This window comes from Patagioenas fasciata, chromosome 30 (genome assembly GCF_037038585.1).
Source record: "Patagioenas fasciata isolate bPatFas1 chromosome 30, bPatFas1.hap1, whole genome shotgun sequence".
Lineage (NCBI taxonomy): Eukaryota > Metazoa > Chordata > Aves > Columbiformes > Columbidae > Patagioenas > Patagioenas fasciata.
The window spans coordinates 4,709,113-4,730,882 of NC_092549.1; the positions used below are offsets into that span (position 1 = coordinate 4,709,113).

Below are 21,770 nucleotides of genomic sequence, written 5' to 3' on the forward strand. Positions count from 1 at the left end.
AGCCGGGCTGGACGTCCAGAGCTGCATCGACCAGGAAGCCCAAAGCCGGGTGCCGGACTGAGGACGGAGCTGCTGGCCAGGGTTTCTAGATGGGTTGAGCACTCTTGTAGCCTCTTGCAGACCAGGGTCTGAAGCAAAGTTCTGTCTGGACACGTCGTCAAAACATGTCGTCTTTAAATTCCTATCTTTTATTACTTTCCTTGCATTTGAATTTCAGTTTTATTTGGCATGATGCTGTACTTTTAAATTATCACTGAAGATTTGGGATGTTTGGGTTTTTTTGTTTGTTTTGTTTTTGTTTTTGATTTTTTTTTTGTTTATTTTGTTCAGGATAGAAGGAAAAGCTGAGTCTTGATTTCTGTTGGAATGGGTTAAGTGGCTTCTTTCCCATATATAAAAATGTATATTCCTTGTGATTTGCAGAATATTTCTTGATATTTTATCATTAAACTGGTGTTGCATCTGAATTTGAGCTTCATTGTTTTTTCCTTCTATTTTTTCCGTCTCTCTGGGAGGAACGCATCATCATACAGAAGATCTTTGCAGACTACCGTCTCAGTGGAATATGTGCATTGAGTAATCACCACAAGCAACCTCATAACAATAATTTCATTGTTGTTTACACTCTTATGAAGCATTGAACAGGTTTACATATATATTTCCCTTGATACTTCTTGCTCTCATTAAAGCTATGCTGCATCGCAATCCAAGTCTCCTAGTGGTTGTTTGAAAAACTTTTAGCGACTCACATTTAATAAAATTTATTACTGTTCCCCTGTTTTATTAATTGAAAGCTACTTTTTCATGTTGACCAGAAGAACGAACCTGACTGATGACCTCTGTGCCGAGGAATGATTTTGGAATCAGGAAACTTTGGGAACACTGTATATTCTAGGTAGATACTTTGCAACAAATAGAGGCGGTTTGAAGGGAAACAAATTAGGTGCATTATTGTAACAATGCAGATACAATATACAACATAGATACTTTATCTACTTGTACTATAGAGTTGCTACATTTCCTTCCCCAATTTTGGCTTTCATAACATGCCATGCACTTAAACTGCCTGCTGTCAAATTCCTCTTGTTCACCAGAAGGAATTTCTGATGGCCACGGCCTGAATGAAGTGGGACCCCAAAGAGAAAAGACCACAGGGAGTTTGGAGGGGAATGGTCAAAGAGGAGACCCACTCACCCTGCAAATCATATTGGGTATTTTTTTCATGATTAATGCCAGCCTATCTAAGGCTACTTAAATGTAGATTTGTAACTCATGTTGCAAACTGAGCTCCTGGTGCCTCTGTGGATCTTCATGGGTTGGTGCTGAAACAGTTGGGTTTGGCAGAGGTGTTTGTGTATGCTCAGTGGCTGTGGAGTTAAATTACAGGCTGATTTTTTTTCACCCCATGTGAAAACCTGTCACTTCAAATTTTATTTTGAGCATGAAACCTTCCCCTTCTTACTGGGATAGAAAGGCTTTAAATTAATGCATGTTAGTGCTGAGTCTCCAGCTCCGAAAAAGTATGCTGGATCTTTTCCTTCCTAAATGACCAATGGCGGTAAATGTGAAATCAGGGACCTGTCGTGTAATTGCAGCAAAATGCATGTGAGTGACACCTCATATAACCCCTGGCAGAAAAAAAAGACGCCTTGCGAAAAGGGTTTGTACCGATGATTATAGGTAACCCCTTGCTCTGAGGCAGTGGATTACAAGTACCCATTGGTCAGCCCTGGTGGCACCAAGATGTAATTCTGCAATGACAGTGGATCTGACACATGAGGCCATGAGTAGAAAAATACTAATTGCACTCCTACAATTTGAAACATAATTAAAATCTGCATTTGAAAAAAATTACTCAACCATATTTGAAAATTAACTAAAGCCCATCTTTTGTGGGTGCGGTTTATTGCAGAGGTTCTGGTGAATAAATAATTTATTCCCTCTAGCATAAATTAATTTTTGTTGTTTTCGTCTAGTATTCACCATTGGATTTCAGCACAATGACCACACTACACCTGGCTCTTTGCAGAAATACTCCACAGATCTGTACACAGTAATTAGTTACACTTATTTTTGACAAAAAGGGAAATTATAACCTAGCATGTTTACATTTATTAGAATTCAAATATGGGTCACGTATCTTAAATTTGCACATAATATGATACTTTGCATACCTAGCATGTTAATAAAAGTTTCTGATAAACTTTGAAGTTCTGAGGAACTTAATACCAAGCCAAACAAGTTTCTGTTCCCAGGGGATCTTCACAAAGACACTCCTAATTTAGGGATTATTTACATGTCTCGGTAGCTAAAGTGCTAGGCTAGCAAAAACCTCAGTACTAATACCTGGGTCTAGGACTGTATGTGTATTTTACCCCTTTACTATTTATTTTACCATACACTGCAGTGCAACATATTTATGCACGTGTAAGTTAACCTAAAAACAGTTGCTGATGTTTTGAGGTCTGAGATAAGAATAAAAGTGGATTTGTGGTTTCTTGAGATAAAGAACTCCTGAGAGATCAGGCTGAGAATTAGAAACAGACAGGAAAAATCCTGTATTAATAAGATTTGTGCTTCAGACTCTGCCAAAGAAGTGCTACCATTTGATATTCTCTTGTTAGACTGGACTCGTAATACTCTTTTTTATTTTCTTCTTCCCCATGTCAAAGCAGCAGTATCTTCAGTGTTCGTCCTAGCTGTGTCTCAGCCTTTGTACACAGCCGTAACACTTTTCAGTCCTTCCCGACTCTCACAGGGTTCTTCAGTGTCCCCCCCTTTTAGCAGCATTTGTCCTTCTCTCATTTTGGGCCTGGTGAAAATTGTGTGTGTATTCCTGGACACTTTCTGAAAAAAAAAAAATCAGTCTGTCCTCTCTTTTCCCGAAAAGCAGCTGAAATCCCCAGAATACAAGTGCTCATGGGTTGAATTCCAAAAGCTGAAATTCTTCATGATTTCCAGCAGTATTTACCTTGCCGAGGGTACAAAGGACTGCATTATGTAAATTCTGCTTAATCTCCTTTAATTACACCAGGCAGATCCAAAAAGGTTTTGAAAGCAGTATAAATTCTTCTGAATTAATCATTCTAGTGTTCCCAGAAATTAACTTGTCCGAGAATATTTTAAGATGAAAGAAATTTGTGGTCAGATATACACGCCGCAAGATAAGGAAGTGAAGCAGTAATAAAAACAAATACTGAGGTTAAAAAAACATGTAATCAGTAGTGGCTCATAAATAACTTCATACACAAAGAACGCACCAACTTGTTGGGCAAGTTGGGACTCAGTATAAAAACCTGAGCAACTCAAGGCTCTTTCATCCATTTCGCTTGCCTTCTTTGCCTTGGTGAATAAGGTGAGTCTGAACTCATTTATGCTCTCTTTACATGTTGAACTTTTGCCTTGATGATTTTGTAGCTTTTCCTCACTAATGTTGTAATACATTCAACTTGGTTTCCTCTGGGCGAGGAAGGGGTTTTCATATGAAAGAGGAAGTTTCCTGTTGGTGATCAGTTATAAAAATCATTGAATAAGGCCTACAGGTCTATCTAATCGGCTTTGGGATCCAAACAAATTTTCAGGTCCTGTAGCTGAACAAAAAATGCCTGTAGTGAGTGCTTGGGTCCTTTCAGAACAGTGTGCTGCTCTGTGGAAAATTCAGGTAAGGTCTGAAGATCAGAAGAACACGGGGATACTGACAGTCCCGGGTCACCAGCTCTCCACATAGAAAGCAATCATCATACCATGCCTGCCTTTGAAACTCAATTTGTAGTTCCTCTGCAGGGAAGGGGTGACCTTTAACCTGTTTCTTCTCCCTCCTCCGAACAACCGTGGACAAATTTGCACTGTAGAAATTCTGAGATATGGTAATGATTTAAATATTAATATCAATACACAAAAATAGAAGTGTTTCTGAATTCAGCTGCCTGTCATTTTACTTCTTACTGAACAAATTTTAAGTGCTTAGATTTCTATTTTCCACTTTCTAAAACTAGGAGAAGGACATCCAAGATGGAACATGTATGGGAATAAAATGGGAAAGGCTATTTGCTATACTAGGATGTTTGTCATCGAGCATTTAGCAAAGAGGCAAGCTTTACAGTAGGAATAACGAGCTGAGGCTTACCCATTCCAGCAGAGCACCTTCACCTGAAAGCTACAGTCACCCCACATTTCTCCAGGATACACAGAGCCCTAACAGTTTTCCTGTGTGCAGCCGGAATTGCAAGGGCAAGTGGTGAAAGTGCCTTTTCCCAGGGCAGTATTATGGCCATGTGGTTAGGGCATCCTCTGCAATGTGGGCAAAGAGGCTTTCAGCACCGACACATACACTGCTTCCTGTGCTAGCTGACTAACCACAAAGGCTTCAGGATAAGTTCCTAACTGAGACGCACCAGTGCTATCTTCCCCACCAGTCTCCTTCAAGAAATTGCAAGCTCAACCTTGTTTTCAAAGTACTCTGGATCTGGTGAAAAATGTCATCTTTCTCCCCATGGAATCTCTTTTTAGTTTGTCATATACTCCCCTTATCAGAGAATTTCACCTGCACAGAGTTTTGGTTAAATTCTTGTATTGCATTTATTTATGGTTCTGTGTTTCAGATTTATCTCCACCACACAGCCATGTCCTGCTACGATCTGTGTCCACCCATCCCCTGTGGCCCAACCCCGCTGGCAAACAGCTGCAATGAGCCCTGTGTCAGGCAGTGCCAGGACTCAGCAGTGGTGATCCAGCCTTCTCCTGTGGTGGTGACCCTGCCTGGACCCATCCTCAGCTCCTTCCCCCAGAACACCACTGTGGGATCCTCAGCATCCGCAGCTGTCGGGAGTGCTCTCAGTGCTGGGGGGGTCCCCATCTCCTCTGGCGGCTCCCTGGGATTTGGAAGCTTTGGCTATCCAGGCCTGGGCAGTGGCTACAGCCGGCCCTACCGTCGCTACAACACCTACCGCAGTGGCTTCTATGGGCCATGCTGAAGCACGAGGAGCAAGCAGGAAGAAATGACTCGGAATGCTGAAGCAGGACCGAAGGCAGGACTGAGCACAGGGCCATGGCTAGATGTCAGACACCCACAACTGGAAGTTAATGAAGCTGCGGGAGCTTGGCATCTCCTAAAACCAGGCCTTCGCTTGTCTTTTGTTATGCTTTACTTTGTATTTCTAATCAAATGTCTTGTTCTCTTATGCTTTTTTGTATTTGATAATGAGTAGGTAAAAACGTAATCATTAGAAATCGTTCTGCATGGCTGAATTAGTACAGTTCACTTAAACAATGAAGAAGGAAGATCTCGTTTTGCTGAGTATGTCATTGTTGGAGGGATGAGAGGGCACTGTCCTTAGCGGACCATGGAAATGTATTCCTTACACTTTGCATTGCTTCCTTCCATTCCTCAGCCTCATTAAATTTGTGCTGCATCATACTCTGAGTCTGCCCGTGTTTCTTTCATCTCCCAGCCTCTTTTCCAGACTCTCAGTGGTGAAACGTGTCCCTTTGGAAGTCATCAGTTCCAGAAACAACTGTGCAAATAACTTCATGCCAGTTGCCAAAGGAAATGAGTCAGATTTCGGTTGAATAAAAAAGTTTTTATTTTGTTTATACTGGTAAATCAAGCCCAAGACAATTTACCAAAGGCTGGAAAGTGGTCATGTTCACCTGCAATAGGGGTGTCTCCTGTTTTTGCATAAGGAGAAAATCTCAGAGCAAGCAAGCTGCTTCTATTTGCACTTTAAAGACCCTTCACCTACTCTACCATGGAGATTGAAAAAGACCCTTTAACTTGAAATATTGCTCTTTTATGAGAAAATATTTGTTTTGAGATGTTTGTCTTAGAAGAGGGATGAGAGTGGGGAAACAAGCTGAATGGGGGAATAGCTGAATTGCAGGCAAAAACTCACTGAGTTTCTCCTTATCCTTCTGTAGATGTAGAAAACAACAGTATCTATGTAGAAAAGAAGGCAGAGGGATGCAGCAGGAAAATCTGCAGGGGCATGGGGAACACTGGAAATTATAGGGACAAACCTTTTTCTGAAGCACTACCTCGACTTACCTGTTTATAGCTTGCTGCCCAAATAGTGTGTATGTGCTGTTACCTGGGCAACCTGGAAGAAGATTGTGGGCCTCTTTACTCATCTGTGATACTTAGGAAAAGCCTTTAATAGAAGGGAGACATCATGCTTTTCCTGAGCGCAGCTGAACTTGCTCAGGATGGAGGTTGTGGGAGAGAAGCAGCAGACTGGTGCGCCCCTCTGAGTGCATCCCAGAGCCTTCTGGCAGGTGTAGCACCTCTTGGCAGCTGAGATCAGGCCCTGCTAAGTCTGGGAGGGGATGAAGAGAAGGGTATGTGGTACTTTTGCAAGGGAATTTGCCTTGAAATTTGCTGGCCTGGCTAACACTTCTGGGAGAAAGATATCAAAAGATTCTAAGCTATAACCCTTACTCAGTGTGTCTTTATAAACTGACTGCTATTTGTTGTGTCTAGTACATCTGAATTTTATTGGGCATTGCTTTGTTCTAGATTGGTCATCTGTGTTGTAAAAAAGGAGGTGTTCAGACACTGGGAGCTTCGGTCCCTGAAGAAGGAAGATTTGAAAAGCTCTACCTGCAGGCTCGGGATGATTCAGTGTCCTGTCATCCCACATGGCGCACAGCCTGATATCTCTGAAATGTCTTGCTTGGAGTGTATGTCTGTGTCTGTAAGACTGATGCTGAACTCTAATTAAAGCCAGGGAAAGATGCTGACAAAGTTATATTGACTACAGTCATTTAGTGGAGCTAAATTAAAGGAGGCACATCAGTTACAAGAAAGAATAATTTTAAGGTGTAGGTTTTCTTAATAAACAACCGAAGAACATGGAAAGTTAGCAGTTTGATGTTATAACACAAGAAAAGGTTGGTCTGAATTTAATATGTAATAGATTTTTTGCCATCTCAACTGAAGCTGTGCTTGATCACAGGGGATGCATTCCAAAGAAGTCATAATTCATTTGCAGGTGTTGCAAAAGAGTTTTCTCTTATGGAGGTCAGCCTGCATATTTAACACAGGAATTTGGTCCTGTAGGAAAAATAGTAACATCAGTTGTTTTTGCAGGACACCAAGTCTTTGGTACTCCTGTCAGTGAAGATGTATTTCAATATCAAATTTTGTAGAGCTGAAACCAGAATTGTAGCTTCTGTCTTGCATTCAGGGCTGAGGGAAGAGTCAAGAAGGCTCTAAAGAGCAAGAGCTTTTATTGCTTTCTCAGGCTGCCCAGTTTGACATACCCTTGCAGATTTCTTAGCGAGTTACTGCAGTTGTTGGGGTTTTGTTGTTGTTTTTTCTTCTTTCCCATATGGCTGCATTAGCACTAGTGAAACAGTTTTGTTTACTGTTTATTGTCTGGACTTATCCTGGCATTGGATGAAAGCCACAATCCATGGTGTCTCTTTCATCTTTTTTCTTTGCATCCATTAAATGTGCCTGGCTCTACATTCTGACTCCACCTTCCCAAAATGTGGATGAGTGAAAAAGCAGTTTGGTTAGGAATTTTGTCTGCTCTTTAGCATTTTTGGTCACACTGGCCCATGGGAGTACCACCTGCTGCCAGAGCAAGAGCTTTTAAGTCCTGAGTGTGCAATTTGATCCCTGGTAAGTGACTGTGAGATTTAGGATTACTACTACTCTTTGTAATATTCCAATGAGCAATATCTCAAAGGTTTCAGCTCCTAGAAGAGAAGATTGAGACAGCCAGGCTGACTTGACAGGTGTTCACCTTCAGGAGAGGACTTGTGATTCTTTTCATCATCACCATACCTTTTGATGAATTTGTTTTCAAAACCACATGCTTCTCTTATGATCAATAGTTAGTTATTGTTATAGAGGAACATGCTTTTCACATTTTCATACTGTGTATGCACATACTGTGCCTGTGTGTGTGCAAGAGCATTGGGGAAAGACTGGTGAATCCATCAGTTATCCATCTAGTAAATCTGTCCAATAACTGAAGAATGGAATGGGATTTTTAATATGCCATTTTGTACAAATACTTATTTGTATTTTAAGTAAAAAATGAAAGGACTCTAGCTTGTGACACCATATGATGTGAGGAAGTTTGTGAAGTTTATTAGTAGTCCTGGTCACAAATCTGGAATGCCCATCATGTTCAAATAGTGTCGCATAGCTTCACATTTTCTGATTATGTGTTATTTGCATGTCTGAGCCATTGATGAAAATGTGTTCTGAACTTCGAAGGCTTTTGTTCTTCAAAAGCATACAATCACCATGTATTTCACAGGAGAACTTCATGAAGATACAGCTCAGAGATAATTTACATGTCTCTGCAAATTATCTCTTTGCATTAGGAGAGGAGAGACTGGAATACTGACCCGTGCTCTAAAGTCTGCTCATGCATCGTATGCAATTACTTTTTAATCTAGAAATTGTCTTTGAAAAAGAAATTGAAATGCTGCACATTGTGATGTTCTTTAAGACCATGCAAAATGAAGACAACATTATTTGCTTTCGAAAGAGGAAAAAAGAACAAGAATATTACAAACTTCTGTGAGCAGCTACCATTAATTTGGAGTATAATTTCGTATAATAGTGCAAGACACAGTAGGGAAAAAGAATAATTTAATGGCAAATGTAAAACTGTTTGGCAACTTTATGATGCCACAGGTAAGCTTCTGCAAATCTTTGAGTGCTAGTGTTTCTGAACAGCCTGAAATTCACATGCATCCTCAATCTGACCTGAATCATTTTCTTGGAGTTTGACATAGGAAGAAAGCTAAAACTAGTAGACTTCTTAGATTAAGGACTTTGACGCTCAGTTTCCAAACTGAAGAGCTCTGTCTCAAATTCCTTCATGGAATCATAGTACTTCAGTATAAAATGAATATATCAGACTGCTGATACTCTTTCATCCTGCCTCCTGAGTCAAGAAAGTAAAACGACGTATTCCCTCACATAATCTATTTTCCAATAGGCACCTGCAAGAGCGGTTGACTGTAATCAGTTCTGCAAAGTGCTTGCTGTAACAAAATTGTTTTCCAAATTTCTGTGGCTGTGTGGCTATTTAAGAGGAATTTTACAAACCTACAGTCCAATTCAGAGTCAGAAACAGTAGCTTCTGACCTTTTCAGAGTGAGATGTGGCAAAAACTTAAGCTCTCTATGAACAGCAAAGGGGGATTTCAAAGGGGAGTTCATGTAGATCTTTCCTAATATATGTATTAATCTGGGTCAACATACATGACATATTGTGCCTAGGATGCGAAATAATTCCATTAGTAACTCAGATGAATCAGTTGAGCTGACCAGGAATTACCTGGCCGCATAAGATTTTAAGACAAAAGAAACCTCTGTAGTGGAATGCGTACATTATGATGAGAAAGTTAAATCAAGGCAATAAATACAAACAGTGAGGAAAAAAGTAAATCATCAGCTTGGAGTGTTTTGCATACAAGAAGTCTTTAATGATTGGCTGGTAAATAACTACATGTACAAAGTATGTCTCAGTTCCTCAGGCACTCTAGAACACAGTATAAAAGCCAACTCAGAGCAGGCTGCTGCCATCCACTTCTGCTTTATTCTCCTTGGTGAAAAGGGTAAGTCTGAATCTGCTTAGTATCTTTCAATGTCCTGAATTGTTGTCTTCATTGTATTTTATTTTTGCACTGTTTTGTCTAAGATTTATGCTCTTTACCAGTGTGTATGTAAGACCTGCATGTAGCTCTTTCTATAAAGAAGGTAGCTGTTCTTTGGAGGCTGGCAAGTGCTGGACACAGGACTTCAGACTAATTTTTCATTTATGTCACTGAGGCATTCAGTTCCAGGATGTTCAAATCTCTGCATGCAAATTGCTCAGCAATCAGAAGTAGATGTGGAGAATCTGTACAGAGATCTGGGCTTAGAGCTTTTTTTCTGTAGATACATGAGTAAGTGGGCTCAAATTTTCAAAGGTCTGCTGAGCAATGTTGAAAGCATACTCCTTCTTACAACAGAATACTATGAAAATAATCCTCCATTTCTAAGCACATTGAGACTAGAAATATTTCAATCATCTCCTCCTAAAATGCTCTGAATACTTTGGTACTGTTACTGAAATATTGATAGTAAAGGTTCCACCTACTCTGTTTATGAAATAATTTTGGAAATGGTCGACTTCCATTTCTCCACCTTCAGAAAAAGGCAGAAAGCTGCTTTCTCTGTAAGACTCATAATAAGCAGAAAGAAAAGGGCATGACTAAATAAGAATTAGGCAGGATATTTGTTGATTTGCTGTTTAAGAGACAAGTCCATCTGTGGGGAGGATAACAACTCCCTTTCACAGGTGGATGTCACATTATTCAGGTTATACTTCTCACTTCTAGCGGCTGAGGAATAGCTTCTCCTTCTCTCTGTTGTGGGGCAGAATTTCCCTGAGTTGTATTATATAGGAGATCACATACCTTGTCCCTCGCTTCCCACGTACTACAGGGCTGCACCCCTCCTGAAGGAGTGTTGTGGGAAATGAGCTGTTAAAGACTTCTCGGAACAGGCAGAGCAACGAGTTGTCCTCTGCAGCACCAAGGAGTTTAATTTTCATTGAAATCTCCTTTCAACCTAAGACATTATTCCATTCTCCACAGTCTCTAGCTAGCTTCTTGCACTCTCCATCATCTTAGCAGCTTAATTACATGACTATAATTATAATTTCTGTCTTGTGTTTACTTCCTTCCCTGTGTTTCAGACTTAGTTCCATTCTGCAGACATGTCCTGCTATGATCTGTGTCCTCCCACCACCTGCAGCCCAACTCCACTGGCGAACAGCTGCAACGAGCCCTGCATCAGGCAGTGCCAGGACTCGACGTATGTCATCCAGCCCTCCCCTGTGGTGGTGACCCTGCCTGGCCCAATCCTCAGCTCCTTCCCACAAAATACCACCGTGGGATCCTCAGCTTCTGCAGCTGTGGGGGATGCTCTCAATGCTGGGGGAGTCCCCATCTCCTCTGGCAGCTCCTTGGGACTTGGGAGCCTTGGATATTCAGGTCTAGGTGGCCTTTATGGGAGGTCCTACCGTCGCTACAACCGGTGTGGGCCATGATAAAGTCTTGGGGAAAAAACAGAAATTTAAAAGTGTGATCCGGATGCAGGACTGAACTCATGACCATATGCTTGCTGACCACCCTCAGCTTTTTCCTAAGCTAATGGGACTGCAGGAGCTTGGCATTTCTGACTTAATGCCTTTCTCTGTTATCAATGACGTGAAAAATGTAACTTCTATTGTTGCATGTAGGAGCTGGATGCTCAGCTGTCAAACATTGCCTTGAAATGGATGATGTTTTACCCATATTCAACCCCATTGCTTTCTTATGCTGCACATTTTTAAAAAATATATTTCTCAGCCATTAAATCTATGGTGCATCATTATATCTGTCTTGTAATGTTCTTCCTCTCTCTTCCTCTTCGGGAGCTTCTCTGAGATAAATTTACCTGAGTGTAAATTGTCAGTACCAGGCAACTCTTCACTTAAATCTACCATAGCGGTTAGTAAAGAGGTAATCACAGAAAAACACAATAAATTAGTAATATCCCTTTTTTGATAGGGTATATTTTCCTTTAGTCACACTTCTTCAAGTACAATATGAAAGAATCATTCTTGACTAACAATCAGCAGGGGAAAAAAGGGGTCCAAATGTTCTTAATACCATAAAACAATAGTAGCCAACAGGACAAGGGGAAAGATCCATGGTTGCAGAAATGGGCTTTCAGAAGGGCATATGAACTGCTTTTCTCTGCTGGTGTTGGGGATGGAAACTGGATACTAAAAGCTGAACTTCACAACCTCTAAGACTGTTAACAAAGCCACACTTAACAGGGGGATAAACAGAATTCTTATTGTAATATGCAGCAGAACTTTAATGAGAATGAAAGTTAAAGGAAAACAAGATAAACCTCTCCTGGATTGACAAAGTTTAAAATCCACACACTTATTAAATTAGTTCGTGAAAAATATCCTCAACTAGCATAAAATGAGAACTAAAATAGAAAGAATGGAGACAGTTAATCCGAAGAAAAAGCAGATGGACACTTTGAGGAGAGGAACCAGGGATAGTCCAGCTATCTTTACCCTGGCCACAGCTGCTGCTGAGGAACCGACTGTACTGGTGGAAGGAATACGGGCTGCAGAACCCACTGCAGAGCATGGAGAGGGCTGAAATCCCATAGCCAAGAGGGGCCCTGGAGTTATACAGGTAACTGGAGGGGCTACCTAGGCCAAGCTATTGAAAAAGGAAAAAACGCAGTGGAATCTAGCAGAGCTGGTGCTGCTCCCATGTGGAGAAGGCTAAGTGAAGGAGACACGCCAGAAACTGTCCTGCTTTTGCTTTCCCCCAGCTCCTGCAAGTCCCACCGAAAGGCTCTCTCTCCAATGCCTGCTGGCTGCCTGCATCACTGCTCTCCAAGCACTGCCTTCCTTACCAGGCCCTGGGCATGTCAGGACCAGCATATGACCTCCCACAGATAATGTACTTTGGCTCTCAGGGTCTTCCCAAAGCCGGACAAGAACAGAAGAAGAACTAATTGGGAAGCAGGAAAACTTCACTGTGCCCAGAGGAATAGAAAACTGACACAACAGAGGACCAAGAGGACAAGCACTTACAGGCTTACCCTGTTCCCTGAGGAGAAGACAACCAGAACAGTGGTTGGGAGAGCCTGGCAGTGGCAGAGCTTTTATAGCAGGCCTGCTGTTGCTCAGTAGCAGCTGGGCCAATCAGCAGAGGCAGCACTCCCTCCTGCCTACACCTGTGGGGCTGGCCGCCTCCTGCCCCTCCCTGAGTCAGCATCCCCTTGCCAGACCAGCACATACCGCTTGCCAGGCTTTCTAGCCCTCTGTGCTCTGCGGGCTACATGACAGCATGCACCACTCAGCTTTTGAGTACCCGCTCAGCCAAGAAATGTTTCCTCATGTCCAGTCTAAACCTTCCCCACTGCAGCTTTGAACAGTTCCCCTGTGGACTCTTGCTGGATCCCAGGGAGAAGAGAGCAGCATCTCCCTATCCAATTCTCCTCCTCACGAAGCTGTAGAGGGCAGCGAGGTCGCCCCTCGGCCTCCGTTTCTCCTGCTCTCCAGCAATCGACGGCCATTGCCCAAGCGTGGGCTTCAACACGGGATCTTTGTCCAGCCTCCTCTGCGTGGGCACCCGGAGATGCTGCCCTGCTTCTGCGGAGCACCAGACCTGCAGGAGCTGCTGCTGCTCCCAGGCGGAAAAGGCCAGGCCAAGGAATCCTGCCAGCACCTGTCCTGCTCCCTTCCCTCTGCCCTTTCCCCAACTCCTGCAAGTCCCACCACAAGGCTCTCTCTCCCCCGCCTGCTGCCTGCAACCTCCCTCTCCCAGCACCGCCCACCCTCACCTCTCTGGGCATCTCAGCACCAGCATTTGCCCTCCATCTGCTGAAGGGCACTTGCCCCCAGGCTCTTTGCTAGGTGGGACAAGGACGGAGGGAGACACGACTGGGATGCAGGAAAACTTTATTTTGCCCAGAGGATCAGCAGAGATGGTCAGAGAGGTGGTGGACGAGACCCAGAGAGGCTGGTTGCCACGGGTGGCGGGAGGCAGGGGCATCTTCTCAAGAGCATGGCTTCTTGCTCCAGATGCCCCCTTCGTGCAGCATTGCAGCTCCCGAGGACGGGGTCCATCAGGCCCGCAGAGCCATTGGGGTCCAGGTCCTAGCTCGTCTGACAGCTGGCAAGAGAGGGAGGAGAGCAGAGAGCAGGAGAAGGGGGCAGGGAAGGGCCGAGGCTGCGGGGCACGGCCAGCTGCCCAGGCACTGTCTGGGGCTGGGGATGCTCAGCACTCCTCAGTGCCCCGTGCCTGCCAGCTCAGCCCTGCGTGGCTGACGTTGGCATTGGCGTTTGGGCTGGGGGCCCAGGCACCAAGGGAGCTCTGGGGCTGGGTCTAGCAGGGCCCACAGTTGTCCCACAGCCTCCTGCTGTAGCGGGGCAAGGCGTAAGGGCTGTAGGCGGGAGAAGCGTAGGAGGGTCTGCCAAAGGTGCAGAGGCCCCCGGAGCCCTGGGTGGCCCCGGCACCGTAGAGGCCGCCCAGCCCCAGGGAGCCCCCAAAGGCGGGTGCTCCGGAGGAGCCCACCACGGCTTGCTGGGGGAAGGAGCTGAGGATGGGGCCGGGGAAGGTGACGACGACGGGGGGCGGCTGGATGAGGGCCGTCGAGTCGGGGCACTGCCGGGCGCACAGCTCGTTGCAGCTGTCAGCGATGGGCTGGGGGACGGCGACGCTGGTTGGTGCCGGGCGCAGGTCAGAGCAAGACATCTTTGCGTGGGATCGAACGGTGCTCTGCAAGAGGGCAGAGATTGCAAGTGAGCAGCAGAGGGGAGCACCCGAGGCGGATGGGCCGCAGCAGGGGGCCAGGAGGACAAGCGCTCGCAGACTTACCCTGTTCCCTGAGGAGAAGGCAGCCAGAGCAGTGGTTGGGAGAGCCTGGCAGTGGCAGAGCTTTTATAGCGGCCCTGCTGTTGCTCAGTAGCAGCTGGGCCAATCAGCAGAGGCAGCACTCCCTCCTGCCTACACCTATGGGGCTGGCCGCCTCCTGCCCCTCCCTGAGTCAGCATCCCCTTGCCAGACCAGCACATACCGCTTGCCAGGCTTGTAGCCCTCTGTGCTCTGCGGGCTACATGACAGCACGCATCCCCCTGCTCGGGGATGTAGAAGGCAGGAGATGGCCATGCTTGTGCAGCTCCTTGCTGCCTGACTGGTGCTCTGCTGCAGGGAAACCTCTGCCCTGTGCCCACAGCCAGGCTCTGCTGTGAATCGAGCCGGCGGCGAGGGCGAGCGCGGCCAGCCCAGCCAAGGGCTGCTGGGACTTTGGCGTCAGCCGGCGCCGCCAGCTGCCCAGCACCCCGAGGGCAGCCCCTGCCCAGCACCATCGCCCGGCAATGGGCTTCCCAGGAGACTTGCAAGGGGCCCGCGGGGCTGGGGCAGGCCTGGAGTGAGCCCGTGCCACTTCAGCACGGGTCGGGGTCTGTGCTCCTTGCAGCACGCACGTTGCGGAAGAGCACAAGGGGTCTTGCTCCCCCAGACTTGCAGAGGTCCGCGGCCACGGCCTGCGGGCAGATGGAGGCCGGCTGTGTTGGGCTGGCGAGTGATACATCGTGCTGAGCAGGCAGTGCCCGAGAGGAGTGCCTTTGATTTGGCGTTTCGTAACCTCGCGCCTCTGTAGATAATAGCTCCACGGTGCGCGTCACGCGGTCGCTGGCGTGCGGGAGACCCTGGTCTTCCCTGTGGCTCTGCGAAGCAGACAGGGGGCCACGCCGAGACCAAGCCCTTGCAGAAGAGCTATGGCACGCAGGGCGCTTGCAGTCAGCCTTTGTCACGCCGTGTGCCCTCTTTCACACAGAGATGATGACAAGACAGTGGGGCTAATTGGGCCCGTGAGGTGGCAGCTGGCAAGCGTCTGAGTGGGGTAATTGCAGGGGCTGATAGAGCGGGTTGGGGCTGGAGAGGAAACGACATCAGCAAAACAGCCCCGTGCCACGCAGGGAGAAGGCAGGGGCTCGGCCAGCGCGGGACACGTGCCTCCAGTGCGGCCAGCTCCTCCCCCCACTCTCTGGTGCGGCATAAAAGCGCTGCCCTCGCTGTGCATGGCCATCCGCTGCTCCTGCCTCGCTCTGCTCAGGAAAAGGGTAGGTGGGTGCCTGCAGCTCTCTGCCCCCTGTCGCTGAGGCCGCTGTGGGGTATCCCTGGCCAGGAGAGCTCTGCCAGCGGCGGGCGTGCTGGCAGCCGCCTTGGACGGCCAGGCTGGGCTGAGCCACGACGGGAGGAGGATGGAGCCCCGTGGCCAGGCCACGCAGAGCCGGGCCCTGCACAGGCTCTCTGCCAGGGCTCGTCTGCCCTCTGCTTGCAGAGAGAGATGGCAAGGAGAGGGCTACAGAGAGCAGGGCGCTGAGGGGGGCTGGCTGGGCAAAGGGCAAACAGTGGGCAGTGCGGCAAGGGGGTGGCCCTGGTCCCTCCAGCTCCAGGACAGCCAAGGGAACAGGGCAGTGCTGGGTCGGGGACTCTTCTCCGCATGCATGACAGCTGTCCTCGGGGCCGTGTCTTTCAGGCTCATCACTCTCGCACAAAGATGTCTTGCTCCGACCTGCGCCCAGCACCAACCAGCGTCGCCGTCCCCCAGCCCATCGCTGACAGCTGCAACGAGCTGTGCGCCCGGCAGTGCCCCGACTCGACGGCCTTCATCCAGCCGCCCCCCGTCGTCGTCACCTTCCCCGGCCCCATCCTCACGTCCTTCCCCCAGCAAGCCGTGGTGGGCTCCTCCGGAGCACCCGCCTTTGGGGGCTCCCTGGGGCTGGGCGGCCTCTACGGTGCCGGGGCCACCCAGGGCTCCGGGGGCCTCTGCACCTTTGGCAGACCCTACTACGCTTCTCCCGCCTGCAGCCCTTACGCCTTGCCCCGCTACAGCAGGAAGCTGTGGGACAACTGTGGCCCCTGCTAGACCCAGCCCCAGAGCTCCCTTGCTGCCTGGGCCACCTCGGCCTCACGCCTCCACTCCTTGCCTGCCTCTCTCCATGCCGCCTCTCCTCCTCGCCCCGTCCCTTGCCCAGATGCGCGACTCTACCATCGTCCCACAGGGCACTCGTTAGTCTCTGCAATGGCCGCTGCGTGGGGTAGGAAGCCTGGAGGAACAGCTCTCTCGAAGCCTCCAGGGACAACCTGCCTGCCTCTACCTTCAGTGTCTTTCTCCAGTGGTTCCTTTCCTGCACTGCAATAAAACAGTCTTGCATCCAACACCTGCCTCTCCTCCTCTTCTTTCAGAGCCCGGTGTGGGCTGCAGGGCTCCCCTTGCCGTGCACGTAACCTCCGCCAGCCAGACCAGGGCAATCCCTCAGCCACAACAGGACCAGGCTGAGGTCATTTTGAGACACCCCACAACCCCTGCAGCTCTGGCCACACATGGTCCCGCATTTGAGCTCCAAGAGTCCCCCCTGAATGCAGGCTGCTCCCCTGTCTGTGGGACACGTGGCATTTGCGGACCTCCAGCCTCAGCACGCATGAGCCTGGCTGCCCCAGGGGCTGGCAGCCCCCCGGGGAAAATGCTTGCATCGGATCCAGCCACTTTGCTCCTCCGTGGCCCTGCTCCAGGCCCTGGAGAGAAAGCAAACGGGAGGCTTCTCCTGCCTCTTCTTCCTCCCCTCCCCTCCCCTCCCCTTCCCTTCCCGCTCCCGTCCCTTTTCCTCCTGTTTTCTTCCTCTTCTCCTTCCCCTCCTCACAGCCAGCACAGACCAACACACTGGCTGCTCCTCCCTTCTCTGCTACAGACGTTCAATCCCAGAAATCACAGCCCGATTCGTGTGGCAGGAGCTTCGCAGGGCACGTTGTCATGCTGCTGCCTCCAGCAGCCGCAGCCAGGGCCGGCTGCCCAGCACCGTGTCCAGGGAGCTTTTGCGTGTCTCTGAGGACGGGGAGTCCACCCCCTCCTGGGGAAACCTGTGCAACTGCTCAGTCTCACTCACAGGGAAACAGTGGCCTGGCACGTTGAGGCAGAGCCTCCTGCCTTTCAGCTGGTGCCCATTGCCTCTTGTCCTGGCACTGGCCACCTCAGAGAAGAGCCTGGCTCCATCTTCTTGATGCCTTCCATTCAGGCACGTGTGCAGCTTGGTGAGGAACACTCTGAGGCTCCTCTTCACCGCGAGCCAAGGTCCCAGCTCTCTCCGGCTCTCCCCAGAGGAGACATGAGAGTAGAACAGGATCTTTCCATTGGAAGGGACCTAGAAAGATCATCTAGTCCAACAGCCTGACTTCGTGAGGGATGACCAAACTGTAAAGCGAATCATCAGCAGCATTTTCTAAAAGCCTCTTAAACATCGAGAGGCCTGGGGCATTGACCACCTCTCTGGGAAACCAGCTGCAGCTTTTGAGTACCCGCTCAGCCAAGAAATGTTTCCTCATGTCCAGTCTAAACCTTCCCCACTGCAGCTTTGAACAGTTCCCCTGTGGACTCTTGCTGGATCCCAGGGAGAAGAGAGCAGCATCTCCCTATCCAATTCTCCTCCTCACGAAGCTGTAGAGGGCAGCGAGGTCGCCCCTCGGCCTCCGTTTCTCCTGCTCTCCAGCAATCGACGGCCATTGCCCAAGCGTGGGCTTCAACACGGGATCTTTGTCCAGCCTCCTCTGCGTGGGCACCCGGAGATGCTGCCCTGCTTCTGCGGAGCACCAGACCTGCAGGAGCTGCTGCTGCTGCTCCCAGGCGGAAAAGGCCAGGCCAAGGAGTCCTGCCAGCACCTGTCCTGCTCCCTTCCCTCTGCCCTTTCCCCAACTCCTGCAAGTCCCACCACAAGGCTCTCTCTCCCCCGCCTGCTGCCTGCAACCTCCCTCTCCCAGCACCGCCCACCCTCTCCTCTCTGGGCATCTCAGCACCAGCATTTGCCCTCCATCTGCTGAAGGGCACTTGCCCCCAGGCTCTTTGCTAGGTGGGACAAGGACGGAGGGAGACACGACTGGGATGCAGGAAAACTTTATTTTGCCCAGAGGATCAGCAGAGATGGTCAGAGAGGTGGTGGACGAGACCCAGAGAGGCTGGTTGCCACGGGTGGCGGGAGGCAGGGGCATCTTCTCAAGAGCATGGCTTCTTGCTCCAGATGCCCCCTTCGTGCAGCATTGCAGCTCCCGAGGACGGGGTCCATCAGGCCCGCAGAGCCATTGGGGTCCAGGTCCTAGCTCGTCTGACAGCTGGCAAGAGAGGGAGGAGAGCAGAGAGCAGGAGAAGGGGGCAGGGAAGGGCCGAGGCTGCGGGGCACGGCCAGCTGCCCAGGCACTGTCTGGGGCTGGGGATGCTCAGCACTCCTCAGTGCCCCGTGCCTGCCAGCTCAGCCCTGCGTGGCTGACGTCGGCATTGGCGTTTGGGCTGGGGGCCCAGGCACCAAGGGAGCTCTGGGGCTGGGTCTAGCAGGGCCCACAGTTGTCCCACAGCCTCCTGCTGTAGCGGGGCAAGGCGTAAGGGCTGTAGGCGGGAGAAGCGTAGGAGGGTCTGCCAAAGGTGCAGAGGCCCCCGGAGCCCTGGGTGGCCCCGGCACCGTAGAGGCCGCCCAGCCCCAGGGAGCCCCCAAAGGCGGGTGCTCCGGAGGAGCCCACCACGGCTTGCTGGGGGAAGGAGCTGAGGATGGGGCCGGGGAAGGTGACGACGACGGGGGGCGGCTGGATGAGGGCCGTCGAGTCGGGGCACTGCCGGGCGCACAGCTCGTTGCAGCTGTCAGCGATGGGCTGGGGGACGGCGACGCTGGTTGGTGCCGGGCGCAGGTCAGAGCAAGACATCTTTGCGTGGGATCGAACGGTGCTCTGCAAGAGGGCAGAGATTGCAAGTGAGCAGCAGAGGGGAGCACCCGAGGCGGATGGGCCGCAGCAGGGGGCCAGGAGGACAAGCGCTCGCAGACTTACCCTGTTCCCTGAGGAGAAGGCAGCCAGAGCAGTGGTTGGGAGAGCCTGGCAGTGGCAGAGCTTTTATAGCGGCCCTGCTGTTGCTCAGTAGCAGCTGGGCCAATCAGCAGAGGCAGCACTCCCTCCTGCCTACACCTATGGGGCTGGCCGCCTCCTGCCCCTCCCTGAGTCAGCATCCCCTTGCCAGACCAGCACATACCGCTTGCCAGGCTTGTAGCCCTCTGTGCTCTGCGGGCTACATGACAGCACGCATCCCCCTGCTCGGGGATGTAGAAGGCAGGAGATGGCCATGCTTGTGCAGCTCCTTGCTGCCTGACTGGTGCTCTGCTGCAGGGAAACCTCTGCCCTGTGCCCACAGCCAGGCTCTGCTGTGAATCGAGCTGGCGGCGAGGGCGAGCGCGGCTAGCCCAGCCAAGGGCTGCTGGGACTCTGGCGTCAGCCGGCGCCGCCAGCTGCCCAGCACCCCGAGGGCAGCCCCTGCCCAGCACCATCGCCCGGCAATGGGCTTCCCAGGAGACTTGCAAGGGGCCCGCGGGGCTGGGGCAGGCCTGGAGTGAGCCCGTGCCACTTCAGCACGGGTCGGGGTCTGTGCTCCTTGCAGCACGCACGTTGCTGAAGAGCACAAGGGGTCTTGCTCCCCCAGACTTGCAGAGGTCCGCGGCCACGGCCTGCGGGCAGATGGAGGCCGGCTGTGTTGGGCTGGCGAGTGATACATCGTGCTGAGCAGGCAGTGCCCGAGAGGAGTGCCTTTGATTTGGCGTTTCGTAACCTCGCGCCTCTGTAGATAATAGCTCCACGGTGCGCGTCACGCGGTCGCTGGCGTGCGGGAGACCCTGGTCTTCCCTGTGGCTCTGCGAAGCAGACAGGGGGCCACGCCGAGACCAAGCCCTTGCAGAAGAGCTATGGCACGCAGGGCGCTTGCAGTCAGCCTTTGTCACGCCGTGTGCCCTCTTTCACACAGAGATGATGACAAGACAGTGGGGCTAATTGGGCCCGTGAGGTGGCAGCTGGCAAGCGTCTGAGTGGGGTAATTGCAGGGGCTGATAGAGCGGGTTGGGGCTGGAGAGGAAACGACATCAGCAAAACAGCCCCGTGCCACGCAGGGAGAAGGCAGGGGCTCGGCCAGCGCGGGACACGTGCCTCCAGTGCGGCCAGCTCCTCCCCCCACTCTCTGGTGCGGCATAAAAGCGCTGCCCTCGCTGTGCATGGCCATCCGCTGCTCCTGCCTCGCTCTGCTCAGGAAAAGGGTAGGTGGGTGCCTGCAGCTCTCTGCCCCCTGTCGCTGAGGCCGCTGTGGGGTATCCCTGGCCAGGAGAGCTCTGCCAGCGGCGGGCGTGCTGGCAGCCGCCTTGGACGGCCAGGCTGGGCTGAGCCACGACGGGAGGAGGATGGAGCCCCGTGGCCAGGCCACGCAGAGCCGGGCCCTGCACAGGCTCTCTGCCAGGGCTCGTCTGCCCTCTGCTTGCAGAGAGAGATGGCAAGGAGAGGGCTACAGAGAGCAGGGCGCTGAGGGGGGCTGGCTGGGCAAAGGGCAAACAGTGGGCAGTGCGGCAAGGGGGTGGCCCTGGTCCCTCCAGCTCCAGGACAGCCAAGGGAACAGGGCAGTGCTGGGTCGGGGACTCTTCTCCGCATGCATGACAGCTGTCCTCGGGGCCGTGTCTTTCAGGCTCATCACTCTCGCACAAAGATGTCTTGCTCCGACCTGCGCCCAGCACCAACCAGCGTCGCCGTCCCCCAGCCCATCGCTGACAGCTGCAACGAGCTGTGCGCCCGGCAGTGCCCCGACTCGACGGCCTTCATCCAGCCGCCCCCCGTCGTCGTCACCTTCCCCGGCCCCATCCTCACGTCCTTCCCCCAGCAAGCCGTGGTGGGCTCCTCCGGAGCACCCGCCTTTGGGGGCTCCCTGGGGCTGGGCGGCCTCTACGGTGCCGGGGCCACCCAGGGCTCCGGGGGCCTCTGCACCTTTGGCAGACCCTACTACGCTTCTCCCGCCTGCAGCCCTTACGCCTTGCCCCGCTACAGCAGGAAGCTGTGGGACAACTGTGGCCCCTGCTAGACCCAGCCCCAGAGCTCCCTTGCTGCCTGGGCCACCTCGGCCTCACGCCTCCACTCCTTGCCTGCCTCTCTCCATGCCGCCTCTCCTCCTCGCCCCGTCCCTTGCCCAGATGCGCGACTCTACCATCGTCCCACAGGGCACTCGTTAGTCTCTGCAATGGCCGCTGCGTGGGGTAGGAAGCCTGGAGGAACAGCTCTCTCGAAGCCTCCAGGGACAACCTGCCTGCCTCTACCTTCAGTGTCTTTCTCCAGTGGTTCCTTTCCTGCACTGCAATAAAACAGTCTTGCATCCAACACCTGCCTCTCCTCCTCTTCTTT

General features: G+C 51.0%; 4 protein-coding genes across 4 annotated transcripts; 2 read left to right on the forward strand and 2 right to left on the reverse strand.

The window, feature by feature from the left end:
- Window positions 1-13,910: 13,910 nt before the first annotated feature.
- Window positions 13,911-14,279, reverse strand: LOC136112864 (scale keratin-like). The gene has a single exon (XM_065857777.1). The coding sequence runs from the start codon at window positions 14,277-14,279 to the stop codon at window positions 13,911-13,913; it is 369 nt and encodes a 122-aa protein (XP_065713849.1).
- Window positions 14,280-16,089: 1,810 nt separating this feature from the next.
- LOC136112865 (scale keratin-like) lies at window positions 16,090-16,458 on the forward strand. The gene has a single exon (XM_065857778.1). The coding sequence runs from the start codon at window positions 16,090-16,092 to the stop codon at window positions 16,456-16,458; it is 369 nt and encodes a 122-aa protein (XP_065713850.1).
- A 2,447-nt stretch (window positions 16,459-18,905) lies between these two features.
- LOC136112987 (scale keratin-like) lies at window positions 18,906-19,274 on the reverse strand. Its single transcript, XM_065857929.1, has one exon. The coding sequence runs from the start codon at window positions 19,272-19,274 to the stop codon at window positions 18,906-18,908; it is 369 nt and encodes a 122-aa protein (XP_065714001.1).
- Window positions 19,275-21,084: 1,810 nt separating this feature from the next.
- On the forward strand, window positions 21,085-21,453 carry LOC136112974 (scale keratin-like). Its single transcript, XM_065857917.1, has one exon. It carries the CDS (start codon window positions 21,085-21,087, stop codon window positions 21,451-21,453), a length of 369 nt encoding a protein of 122 aa, XP_065713989.1.
- Window positions 21,454-21,770: the final 317 nt, after the last annotated feature.

Excerpts from the sequence above, each read along its gene's own strand:
- LOC136112987 (XM_065857929.1), bottom strand. The coding sequence starts at position 19,274 with ATGTCTTGCTCTGACCTGCGCCCGGCACCAACCAGCGTCGCCGTCCCC.
- LOC136112974 (XM_065857917.1), top strand. The coding sequence starts at position 21,085 with ATGTCTTGCTCCGACCTGCGCCCAGCACCAACCAGCGTCGCCGTCCCC.
- LOC136112864 (XM_065857777.1), bottom strand. The coding sequence starts at position 14,279 with ATGTCTTGCTCTGACCTGCGCCCGGCACCAACCAGCGTCGCCGTCCCC.
- LOC136112865 (XM_065857778.1), top strand. The coding sequence starts at position 16,090 with ATGTCTTGCTCCGACCTGCGCCCAGCACCAACCAGCGTCGCCGTCCCC.